Source organism: Engystomops pustulosus, chromosome 2 (genome assembly GCF_040894005.1).
Source record: "Engystomops pustulosus chromosome 2, aEngPut4.maternal, whole genome shotgun sequence".
Classification (NCBI taxonomy): Eukaryota; Metazoa; Chordata; class Amphibia; order Anura; family Leptodactylidae; genus Engystomops; species Engystomops pustulosus.
Genome location: NC_092412.1, coordinates 263,756,028 through 263,769,246, shown reverse-complemented (window position 1 = coordinate 263,769,246; position 13,219 = coordinate 263,756,028). Strand labels below are relative to the sequence as shown.

General features: G+C 46.6%; 1 protein-coding gene across 2 annotated transcripts in view; it reads right to left on the bottom strand.

The window, feature by feature from the left end:
- GPR156 (G protein-coupled receptor 156) overlaps positions 1-13,219 on the bottom strand; it is a 76,286-nt gene that overhangs the window by 38,990 nt on the left and 24,077 nt on the right. For both annotated transcript variants that reach the window (XM_072133283.1, XM_072133282.1), the window contains exons 2-5: positions 4,475-4,837; positions 965-1,083; positions 695-818; positions 383-493 (exon numbers count right to left, since the gene is read on the bottom strand). In XM_072133283.1, coding sequence (XP_071989384.1) covers positions 383-493; positions 695-818; positions 965-1,083; positions 4,475-4,582 — 462 coding nt within the window. In that variant the 5' untranslated portion in view covers positions 4,583-4,837. The remainder of the gene's footprint in view (positions 1-382; positions 494-694; positions 819-964; positions 1,084-4,474; positions 4,838-13,219) is intronic.

Genomic DNA, 13,219 nt, shown 5'->3' with positions numbered 1-13,219 from the left:
ACCAGCAGCAGAATAGTGAGTGCAGCTCTGGAGTATAATACAGGATGTAACTCAGGATCAGTACAGGATAAGTAATGTCATGTATGTACACAGTGACTGCACCAGCAGCAGAATAGTGAGTGCAGCTCCGGTGTATAATACAGGATGTAACTCAGGATCAGTACAGGATAAGTAATGTCATGTATGTACACAGTGACTGCACCAGCAGCAGAATAGTGAGTGCAGCTCTGGGGTATAATACAGGATGTAACTCAGGATCAGTACAGGATTAGTAATGTCATGTATGTACACAGTGACTGCACCAGCAGCAGTATAGTGAGTGCAGCTCTGGGGTATAGTACAGTATAATATAATGGAGTCTAGCACCCCCGGTATTACTCACCACTCGTTTATCTGGGACTCGATGAGTAAACACTCGGTAGAGTCTCCAGCTCTTCCCCATTAGGGGCCCAAACAGAAGACTGAGCCCAACATACAGGAGACTGACTCGAGCCTGGAAAGAGACACAAGAATCTTTTAGCTGTGGTTTTGTGTTCTGCCACTAGGGGGAGACACCACATCTCCTCAGTACATGCTTCATGCAGAGGTGATGCCAGTCCAGCAGCTCTGGATGTGACTGGAGTAAATGGAAGACATTCATCCGATGCAGGAGAATAACCTGTGACCACAGGGAAGGGTCCGTGCGGTCACCTACCTTAATGACAGTTTCTATGGAGACAGAGGGTCCTTGCGCTGCAAACATGAAGGCGCTGATGTAGGTGAAGGCGCTGCCCACCAGGATGACCAGGTTCAGGTTGGGGCTGGACATCTTCACTATCCTGTTACACAGAGGATAGAAATCAGCAGAACTCTGAGTGCAGCTCTGGATGTGACTGGAGTATAGACACGACAGATCTGGGACCCCAGGAGGAAGGTTTGGGGGGGGTCTGTCCAGTACACTCCGTCCTTCCTTACAACCACTTACCTATTTTTCCGGAAGCGAATGGTGAAGATGAAGAAGAAGATGGACAAGAGAAGTCCACAGGTGAGGAGAGACCCGAGGACGCCCTGCACCGCCGCCAACACGTGCGCAGCGTCTGGAGCCTGCAAGAGGAGCAGCACAATATCAGTATTCAGAGAAGTATTCAGCCCCCGGTGATGAGTATTCAGCCCCCGGTGATAAGTATTCAGCCCCCGGTGATGAGTATTCAGCCCCCGGTGATGAGTATTCAGCCCCCGGTGATAAGTATTCAGCCCCCGGTGATGAGTATTCAGCCTCTGGTGATAAGTATTCAGCCCCCGGTGATAAGTATTCAGCCCCCGGTGATAAGTATTCAGCCCCCGGTGATAAGTATTCAGCCCCCGGTGATAAGTATTCAGCCCCCGGTGATAAGTATTCAGCCCCCGGTGATGAGTATTCAGCCCCCGGTGATAAGTATTCAGCCCCCGGTGATGAGTATTCAGCCCCCGGTGATAAGTATTCAGCCCCCGGTGATAAGTATTCAGCCCCCGGTGATGAGTATTCAGCCCCCGGTGATGAGTATTCAGCCCCCGGTGATGAGTATTCAGCCCCCGGTGATGAGTATTCAGCCCCCGGTGATGAGTATTCAGCCCCCGGTGATAAGTATTCAGCCCCCGGTGATAAGTATTCAGCCCCCGGTGATGAGTATTCAGCCCCCGGTGATAAGTATTCAGCCCCCGGTGATAAGTATTCAGCCCCCGGTGATAAGTATTCAGCCCCCGGTGATGAGTATTCAGCCCCCGGTGATGAGTATTCAGCCCCCGGTGATGAGTATTCGGCCCCCGGTGATGAGTATTCGGCCCCCGGTGATGAGTATTCGGCCCCCGGTGATGAGTATTCGGCCCCCGGTGATGAGTATTCGGCCCCCGGTGATGAGTATTCGGCCCCCGGTGATGAGTATTCGGCCCCCGGTGATGAGTATTCGGCCCCCGGTGATGAGTATTCGGCCCCCGGTGATGAGTATTCGGCCCCCGGTGATGAGTATTCGGCCCCCGGTGATGAGTATTCGGCCCCCGGTGATGAGTATTCGGCCCCCGGCGATGAGTATTCGGCCCCCGGCGATGAGTATTCGGCCCCCGGCGATGAGTATTCGGGCCCCCGGCGATGAGTATTCCGGCCCCCGGCGATGAGTATTCCGGCCCCCGGCGATGAGTATTCGGGCCCCCGGCGGTGAGTATTCGGGCCCCCGGCGATGAGTATTCGGGCCCCCGGTGATGAGTATTCAGCCGCTGGTGATAAGTATTCAGCCCCCGGTGATGAGTATTCAGCCCCCGGTGATGAGTATTCGGGCCCCCGGCGATGAGTATTCGGGCCCCCGGCGATGAGTATTCGGGCCCCCGGTGATGAGTATTCAGCCGCTGGTGATAAGTATTCAGCCCCCGGTGATGAGTATTCAGCCCCCGGTGATAAGTATTCTGCCCCCGGTGATGAGTATTCGCCCCCTTTACTCAGTGTTAAGTAGAAGCTTTGGAGCTGGTGCAGCCCGGAATCTTCTTGGGAAGATGCTACATGTTCCTCCCCCCTGGATTTGGGGATCCTCGGCCTCCTCCTTGCAGATCCTCTCCGGGTCCCTCAGGTTGGATGGTAACGTTGGTGGAGACATTCTCCAGTCTCTCCAGAGATGCTCCATTGGGTTTAGGTCCGGGCTCTGGGTCAGGAATGGTCACAGAGATGTTCTGAAGTCTCTGCTGTGGTATTTTAGCTTGTGCTTAGGGTCCTTGTTTTGTTGGAAGGTCCAGTGTGAGGTCCAGAGGTTCTCATCCAGGATCTCTGTACTTGGCCGTATTCATCTCTCCTTTTATTACACCCAGTGGTCCTGTCCCCCTCCACCCCCCCCCCCCCCATGGCATGATGCTGCCCCCCATGTGTCACTGCTGAGATTGTATTTGGCAGGTGATGAGCGGCGCTGGGTTTTCTTCACCGCTTAGAATTAACAATGAGAAGTCCAATCTTCATCAGAGCAGAGAATCTTATTCCTCCATGTGTTCTGCACACTGTATTCGGCTTTCATATGTCTTACCCTTAGAAGAAGCTTCCAGACTCTCACTTTACCTCTCACCAGGGCTTTTCTCCCACCATTGCTTAGTTTGGCTGGAGGGCCAGGTCCAGGAAGAGTTGTGGTCGTCCCAATCTTCTTCCTTTTAAGGACTATAGAGGTCACTGTGCTTTTAGGAACCTTGAGTGCTGCAGAAATTCTTCTGTAACCTTGGCCAGATCTGTGCCTTGCCACAATTCTGTCTCTGAGCTCCTTGGGCAGTTCCTTAGACCTGATGATTCTCATGTGCTGTGACCTGCACTGTGAGCTGTGACGTCTTATATAGACAGGTGTAGCCTTTCCTAGTGAAGTCCAATCCATTTAATTAAACACAACTGGACTCCAATGAAGGAGTAGAACCATCTCAAGTAGGATCAGAAGGATGTGGACAACAGGTGAGTTACATATGAGAGTCACAGAAAAGGGGCAAAATACTTATCACCGGGTCCAATTACATTATGTTTTTGGTTTAATAAACTAGCAAAAATATTTGCATTTCATCCTATCCTGTGTGATACTGTCTGCTGAGCCGTGTATCTAATCCTGTCTTGTGTGATACGGTGTGCTGAGCCATGTATCTGATCCTGTCCTGTGTGATACTGTCTGCTGAGCCGTGTATCTAATCCTGTCTTGTGTGATACGGTGTGCTGAGCCATGTATCTGATTCTGTCCTGTGTGATACTGTCTGCTGAGCCGTGTATCTAATCCTGTCCTGAGTGATACGGTGTGCTGACCCATGTATCTAATCCTGTCCTGAGTGATACGGTGTGCTGAGCCGTGTATCTGATCCTGTCCTGTGTGATACTGCCTGCTGAGCCATGTATCTGATTCTGTCCTGAGTGATACGGTGTGCTGACCCATGTATCTAATCCTGTCCTGAGTGATACGGTGTGCTGAGCCGTGTATCTAATCCTGTCCTGAGTGATACTGCCTGCTGAGCAATGTATCTGATCCTGTCCTGAGTGATACGTTGTGCTGACCCATGTATCTGATCCTGTCCTGAGTGATACGGTGTGCTGACCCATGTATCTGATCCTGTCCTGAGTGATACGGTGTGCTGAGCCGTGTATCTAAGCCTGTCCTGTGTGATACGGTGTGCTGACCCATGTATCTGATCCTGTCCTGAGTGATACGGTGTGCTGAGCCGTGTATCTGATCCTGTCCTGAGTGATACGGTGTGCTGAGCCATGTATCTGATTCTGTCCTGTGTGATACGGTGTGCTGAGCCGTGTATCTAAGCCTGTCCTGAGTGATACGGTGTGCTGACCCATGTATCTGATCCTGTCCTGAGTGATACGGTGTGCTGAGCCGTGTATCTGATCCTGTCCTGTGTGATACGGTGTGCTGAGCCGTGTATCTGATCCTGTCCTGAGTGATACGGTGTGCTGAGCCGTGTATCTAATCCTGTCCTGTGTGATACGGTGTGCTGAGCTCCTCACCCTGGTTATCCGGCACAGATCCTGCAGTATTCCCAGTGCTTCCGCTCGGTCCAGTGCGGAGTCCAGGTGACACAGGGGCAGTGCGCTGCAGTTCAGGGTGGGCTCCATATCCTGTGCCCGGTGGGGGGCTCACCCCCTGGCATCCACACCCTGGCACAGCCTCTCAGTTATACAAGTGGCAGATCTGTACGCGGTCTCCGGGGTCTTGTTCCCAGCAGGTCAGTGACACCGGTTATAGGGGGTCTATAGGTAAAATCCAGGGTGAGTGTCCATAGGATGGAGGTGCCCTATGTACAACTGATAAGTGCACTGTCCAGACAAACCACCAGGGGCAGCAGAGCTCTGATATCTTCAGCTGCAGTTCTGGAATGAGAAATAGATAAACAGATAAACAGTATATAATGTACACTGCCCGGATATACTGTATATAGTGTATACTGCCCGGATATACTGTATATATAATGTATACTGCCCAGATATATACTGTATATATAATGTATTCTGCCCGGATATACTGTATATATAATGTATACTGCCCGGATATACTGTATATAGTGTATACTGCCCGGATATACTGTATATATAATGTATACTGCCCAGATATATACTGTATATATAATGTATTCTGCCCGGATATACTGTATATATAATGTATACTGCCCAGATATATACTGTATATATAATGTATTCTGCCCGGATATACTGTATATATAATGTACACTGCCCAGATATACTGTATATATAATGTACACTGCCCAGATATATACTGTATATATAATGTATTCTGCCCGGATATACTGTATATATAATGTACACTGCCCGGATATACTGTATATATAATGTACACTGCCCAGATATACTGTATATATAATGTACACTGCCCGGATATACTGTATATATAATGTACACTGCCCGGATATACTGTATATATAATGTATACTGCCCAGATATACTGTATATATAATGTACACTGCTCGGATATACTGTATATATAATGTGTACTGCCCAGATATACTGTATATATAATGTACACTGCCCAGATATACTGTATATATAATGTACACTGCCCGGATATACTGTATATATAATGTATACTGCCCAGATATACTGTATATATAATGTGTACTGCCTGGATATACTGTATATATAATGTACACTGCCCGGATATACTGTATATATAATGTACACTGCCCGGATATACTGTATATAGTGTATACTGCCCGGATATACTGTATATATAATGTACACTGCCCGGATATACTGTATATATAATGTATACTGCCTGGATATACTGTATATAGTGTATACTGCCCGGATATACTGTATATAGTGTATACTGCCCGGATATACTGTATATATAATGTACACTGCCCGGATATACTGTATATATAATGTGTACTGCCTGGATATACTGTATATATAATGTACACTGCCCGGATATATTGTATATATAATGTACACTGCCCAGATATACTGTATATATAATGTATACTGCCCAGATATACTGTATATATAATGTACACTGCCCGGATATACTGTATATATAATGTACACTGCCCGGATATACTGTATATATAATGTACACTGCCCGGATATACTGTATATAGTGTATACTGCCCGGATATACTGTATATATAATGTATACTGCCCGGATATACTGTATATATAATGTACACTGCCCGGATATACTGTATATAGTGTATACTGCCCGGATATACTGTATATAGTGTATACTGCCCGGATATACTGTATATATAATGTATACTGCCCAGATATACTGTATATATAATGTACACTGCCCGGATATACTGTATATATAATGTGTACTGCCCAGATATACTGTATATATAATGTACACTGCCCGGATATACTGTATATAGTGTATACTGCCCGGATATACTGTATATAGTGTATACTGCCCGGATATACTGTATATATAATGTATACTGCCCAGATATACTGTATATATAATGTACACTGCCCGGATATACTGTATATATAATGTGTACTGCCCAGATATACTGTATATATAATGTATACTGCCCGGATATACTGTATATATAATGTACACTGCCCGGATATACTGTATATAGTGTATACTGCCCGGATATACTGTATATATAATGTATACTGCCCAGATATACTGTATATATAATGTACACTGCCCGGATATACTGTATATATAATGTATACTGCCCGGATATACTGTATATATAATGTACACTGCCCGGATATACTGTATATATAATGTACACTGCCCAGATATACTGTATATATAATGTACACTGCCCGGATATACTGTATATAGTGTATACTGCCCGGATATACTGTATATATAATGTATACTGCCCGGATATACTGTATATATAATGTACACTGCCCGGATATACTGTATATATAATGTACACTGCCCGGATATACTGTATATAGTGTATACTGCCCGGATATACTGTATATAGTGTATACTGCCCGGATATACTGTATATATAATGTATACTGCCCAGATATACTGTATATATAATGTACACTGCCCGGATATACTGTATATATAATGTGTACTGCCCGGATATACTGTATATATAATGTACACTGCCCGGATATACTGTATATATAATGTGTACTGCCTGGATATACTGTATATATAATGTACACTGCCCGGATATACTGTATATATAATGTACACTGCCCGGATATACTGTATATATAATGTGTACTGCCTGGATATACTGTATATATAATGTACACTGCCCGGATATACTGTATATAGTGTATACTGCACGGATATACTGTGTATATAGTGTATACTGCCCAAATATACAGTGTATAGTGTATACTGCCCAGATATACAGTGTATAGTGTATACTGCCCGGATATACAGTGTATAGTGTATACTGCCCGGATATACAGTGTATAGTGTATACTGCCCGGATATACTGAGTATATGGTGTATACTGCCCAGATATAATGTATATATAATGTACACTGCCCAGATATACTGTATATATAATGTACACTGCCCGGATATACTGTATATATAATGTATACTGCCCAGATATACTGTATATATAATGTACACTGCCCGGATATACTGTATATATAATGTACACTGCCCGGATATACTGTATATATAATGTGTACTGCCTGGATATACTGTATATAGTGTATACTGCCCGGATATACTGTATATATAATGTACACTGCCCGGATATACTGTATATATAATGTATACTGCCTGGATATACTGTATATATAATGTACACTGCCCGGATATACTGTATATATAATGTGTACTGCCCGGATATACTGTATATATAATGTACACTGCCCAGATATACTGTATATATAATGTATACTGCCCGGATATACTGTATATATAATGTACACTGCCCGGATATACTGTATATATAATGTACACTGCCCGGATATACTGTATATAGTGTATACTGCCCGGATATACTGTATATAGTGTATACTGCCCGGATATACTGTATATATAATGTATACTGCCCAGATATACTGTATATATAATGTACACTGCCCGGATATACTGTATATATAATGGGTACTGCCCGGATATACTGTATATATAATGTACACTGCCCGGATATACTGTATATATAATGTGTACTGCCTGGATATACTGTATATATAATGTACACTGCCCGGATATACTGTATATATAATGTACACTGCCCGGATATACTGTATATATAATGTGTACTGCCTGGATATACTGTATATATAATGTACACTGCCCGGATATACTGTATATATAATGTACACTGCCCGGATATACTGTATATATAATGTGTACTGCCCGGATATACTGTATATAGTGTATACTGCCCAGATATACTGTATATATAATGTATACTGCCCGGATATACTGTATATATAATGTACACTGCCCGGATATACTGTATATAGTGTATACTGCCCGGATATACTGTATATATAATGTATACTGCCCAGATATACTGTATATATAATGTATACTGCCCGGATATACTGTATATATAATGTACACTGCCCAGATATACTGTATATATAATGTACACTGCCCGGATATACTGTATATATAATGTATACTGCCTGGATATACTGTATATATAATGTACACTGCCCGGATATACTGTATATATAATGTGTACTGCCCGGATATACTGTATATATAATGTACACTGCCCAGATATACTGTATATATAATGTATACTGCCCGGATATACTGTATATATAATGTACACTGCCCGGATATACTGTATATATAATGTACACTGCCCGGATATACTGTATATAGTGTATACTGCCCGGATATACTGTATATAGTGTATACTGCCCGGATATACTGTATATATAATGTATACTGCCCAGATATACTGTATATATAATGTACACTGCCCGGATATACTGTATATATAATGGGTACTGCCCGGATATACTGTATATATAATGTACACTGCCCGGATATACTGTATATATAATGTGTACTGCCTGGATATACTGTATATATAATGTACACTGCCCGGATATACTGTATATATAATGTACACTGCCCGGATATACTGTATATATAATGTGTACTGCCCGGATATACTGTATATAGTGTATACTGCCCGGATATACAGTGTATAGTGTATACTGCCCAGATATACAGTGTATAGTGTATACTGCACGGATATACTGTGTATATAGTGTATACTGCCCGGATATACAGTGTATAGTGTATACTGCCCGGATATACAGTGTATAGTGTATACTGCCCGGATATACTGAGTATATGGTGTATACTGCCCAGATATAATGTATATATAATGTACACTGCCCGGATATACTGTATATATAATGTATTCTGCCCGGATATACTGTGTATATAGTGTATACTGCCCGGATATACTGTATATAGTATATACTGCCCGCATATATAGTGTATACTGCCCCAGACATCACTATAGACATGGCCACTTGTAAACATGTATCTCAGTCCTGGCTCCATCCAACTGATTACTGATTTTCCAGATGTTTATGTCTTTCCACTCAGGAGTCTGAGAAAGTTGGGTGATGTCCTACATGTGATGCCAGACATTGTGCCTGTTATCCAGCTTTTCCAGAAACAGATGGGGAGCAGAATGTGTCTGGGCCTCTATCACCTGCTGGGGCCGGCTCTGCCGTCACTGGAGCAACAAGCAAATATTCCCTCCTCCTGATCCCAGAATTATTAAAAGACCCCAACACATGACCCCCCGACCCCAACACATGACCCCCCGACCCCACACCAGATCCCGCTGCTGGGACTTAATCATAGAAAACCTCTATCCCAATGTAACAGAGAAGCTTCTCATTCAGGAGCTTGGGAAAGCTGAGTGATAACCCTGGACATAAGGATTGTCACACAACTTTCCAGAAAACAGATATATAAGCAAAGCCGATACTGATAAATAATACCGTAACCTATAGTGTCCACATCATCCTGACACGTGGGCTCCCTGCTGTATCACCACACATCACACGTTACTGAGGGGACGGGAGGTGTTCAGACCCTTATATGTACCCCCAGTAATGTGCACTCTGCCTCCCCCCAGTAATGTGCCCTCTGCCCCCCCAGTAATGTGCACTCTGCCTCCCCCCAGTAATGTGCCCTCTGCCCCCCCAGTAATGTGCACTCTGCCCCCCCAGTAATGTGCCCTCTGCCCCCCCAGTAATGTGCCCTCTGCCCCCCCAGTAATGTGCCCTCTGCCCCCCCAGTAATGTGCCCTCTGCCCCCCCAGTAATGTGCCCTCTGCCCCCCCAGTAATGTGTTCTCTGCCCCATCCAGTAATGTGCCCTCTGCCCCCCCAGTAATGTGTTCTCTGCCCCATCCAGTAATGTGCCCTCTGCCCCCCCAGTAATGTGCTCTCTGCCCCCCAGTAATGTGCCCTCTGCCCCCCAGTAATGTGCCCTCTGCCCCCCAGTAATGTGCACTCTGCCCCACCAGTAATGTGCCCTCTGCCCCACCAGTAATGTGCCCTCTGCCCCCCAGTAATGTGCCCTCTGCCCCCCCAGTAATGTGCCCTCTGCCCCCCGTAATGTGCCCTCTGCCCCCCCCCCGTAATGTGCCCTCTGCCCCCCCAGTAATGTGCCCTCTGCCCCCCCAGTAATGTGCCCTCTGCCCCCCCCAGTAATGTGCCCTCTGCCCCCCCAGTAATGTGCCCTCTGCCCCCCCCCAGTAATGTGCCCTCTTACCCCCAGTAATGTGCCCTCTGCCCCCCCAGTAATGTGCTCTCTGCCCCCCAGTAATGTGCCCTCTGCCCCCCAGTAATGTGCCCTCTGCCCCCCAGTAATGTGCACTCTGCCCCACCAGTAATGTGCCCTCTGCCCCCCAGTAATGTGCCCTCTGCCCCCCCAGTAATGTGCCCTCTGCCCCCCCAGTAATGTGCCCTCTGCCCCCCCGTAATGTGCCCTCTGCCCCCCCCCCCGTAATGTGCCCTCTGCCCCCCCAGTAATGTGCCCTCTGCCCCCCCCCAGTAATGTGCCCTCTGCCCCCCCCCAGTAATGTGCCCTCTGCCCCCCCAGTAATGTGCCCTCTGCCCCCCCCAGTAATGTGCCCTCTTACCCCCAGTAATGTGCCCTCCCCCCCCCCCAGTAATGTGCACTCTGCCCCCCCCCAGTAATGTGCCCTCTGCCCCCCCCCAGTAATGTGCCCTCTGCCCCCCCCCAGTAATGTGCCCTCTACCCCCCCCAGTAATGTGCCCTCTGCCCCATCCAGTAATGTGCACTCTGCCCCCCCAGTAATGTGCCCTCTGCCCCCCCCAGTAATGTGCCCTCTGCCCCCCCCCCAGTAATGTGCCCTCTGCCCCATCCAGTAATGTGCCCTCTGCCCCATCCAGTAATGTGCCTTCTGCCCCCCCTCCAGTAATGTGCCCTCTGCTCCCCAGTAATGTGCCCTCTGCCCCCCCCCCGTAATGTGCCCTCTGCCCTCCCAGTAATGTGCCCTCTGCCCCCCCAGTAATGTGCCCTCTGCCCCCCCCAGTAATGTGCCCTCTGCCCCCTCCAGTAATGTGCCCTCTGCCCCCCCCCAGTAATGTGCACTCTGCCCCTCCAGTAATGTGCCCTCTGCCCCCTCCAGTAATGTGCCCTCTGCCCCCCCCCAGTAATGTGCCCTCTGCCCCCCCCCAGTAATGTGCACTCTGCCCCTCCAGTAATGTGCCCTCTGCCCCCTCCAGTAATGTGCCCTCTGCCCCCCCCCAGTAATGTGCCCTCTGCCCCCCCCCCAGTAATGTGCCCTCTGCCCCCCCCAGTAATGTGCACTCTGCCCCCCCCCCCAGTAATGTGCACTCTGCCCCTCCAGTAATGTGCCCTCTGCCCCTCCAGTAATGTGCCCTCTGCCACCTCCAGTAGGGGAAGATCACTACATACAGTTTATACACCACCCCTAGGGGGAGATCACTACATACAGATTATACACCACCACTAGGAGGAGATCACTACATACAGATTATACACCACCACTAGGGGGAGATCACTACATACACATTATACACCACCACTAGGGGGAGATCACTACATACACATTATACACCACCACTAGGAGGAGCTCACTACATACACATTATACACCACCACTAGGGAGAGATCACTACATACACATTATACACCACCACTAGGGGGAGCTCACTACATACACATTATACACCACCACTAGGAGGAGCTCACTACATACACATTATACACCACCACTAGGAGGAGATCACTACATACACATTATACACCACCACTAGGAGGAGATCACTACATACACATTATACATCACCACTAGGAGGAGATCACTACATACACATTATACACCACCACTAGGGGGAGATCACTACATACACATTATACACCACCACTAGGAGGAGATCACTACATACACATTATACATCACCACTAGGAGGAGATCACTACATACACATTATACACCACCACTAGGAGGAGATCACTACATACAGATTATACACCACCACTAGGAGGAGATCACTACATACAGATTATACACCACCACTAGGGGGAGATCACTACATACAGATTATACACCACCACTAGGGGGAGATCACTACATACACATTATACATCACCACTAGGAGGAGATCACTACATACACATTATACACCACCACTAGGGGGAGATCACTACATACACATTATACACCACCACTAGGGGGAGATCACTACATACAGATTATACACCACCACAAGGAGGAGATCACTACATACAGATTATACACCACCACTAGGGGAAGCTCACTACATACAGATTATACACCACCACTAGGGAGAGATCACTACATACACATTATACACCACCACTAGGGGGAGATCACTACATACAGATTATACACCACCACTAGGGGGAGATCACTACATACACATTATACACCACCACTAGGAGGAGATCACTACATACACATTATACACCACCACTAGGAGGAGATCACTACATACACATTATACACCACCACTAGGGGGAGATCACTACATACAGATTATACACCACCACTAGGAGGAGATCACTACATACACATTATACACCACCACTAGGAGGAGATCACTACATACAGATTATACACCACCACTAGGAGGAGATCACTACATACAGATTATACACCACCACTAGGAGGAGATCACTACATACACATTATACACCACCACTAGGAGGAGATCACTACATACACATTATACACTACCACTAGGGGGAGCTCACTACATACACATTATACACCACCACTAGGAG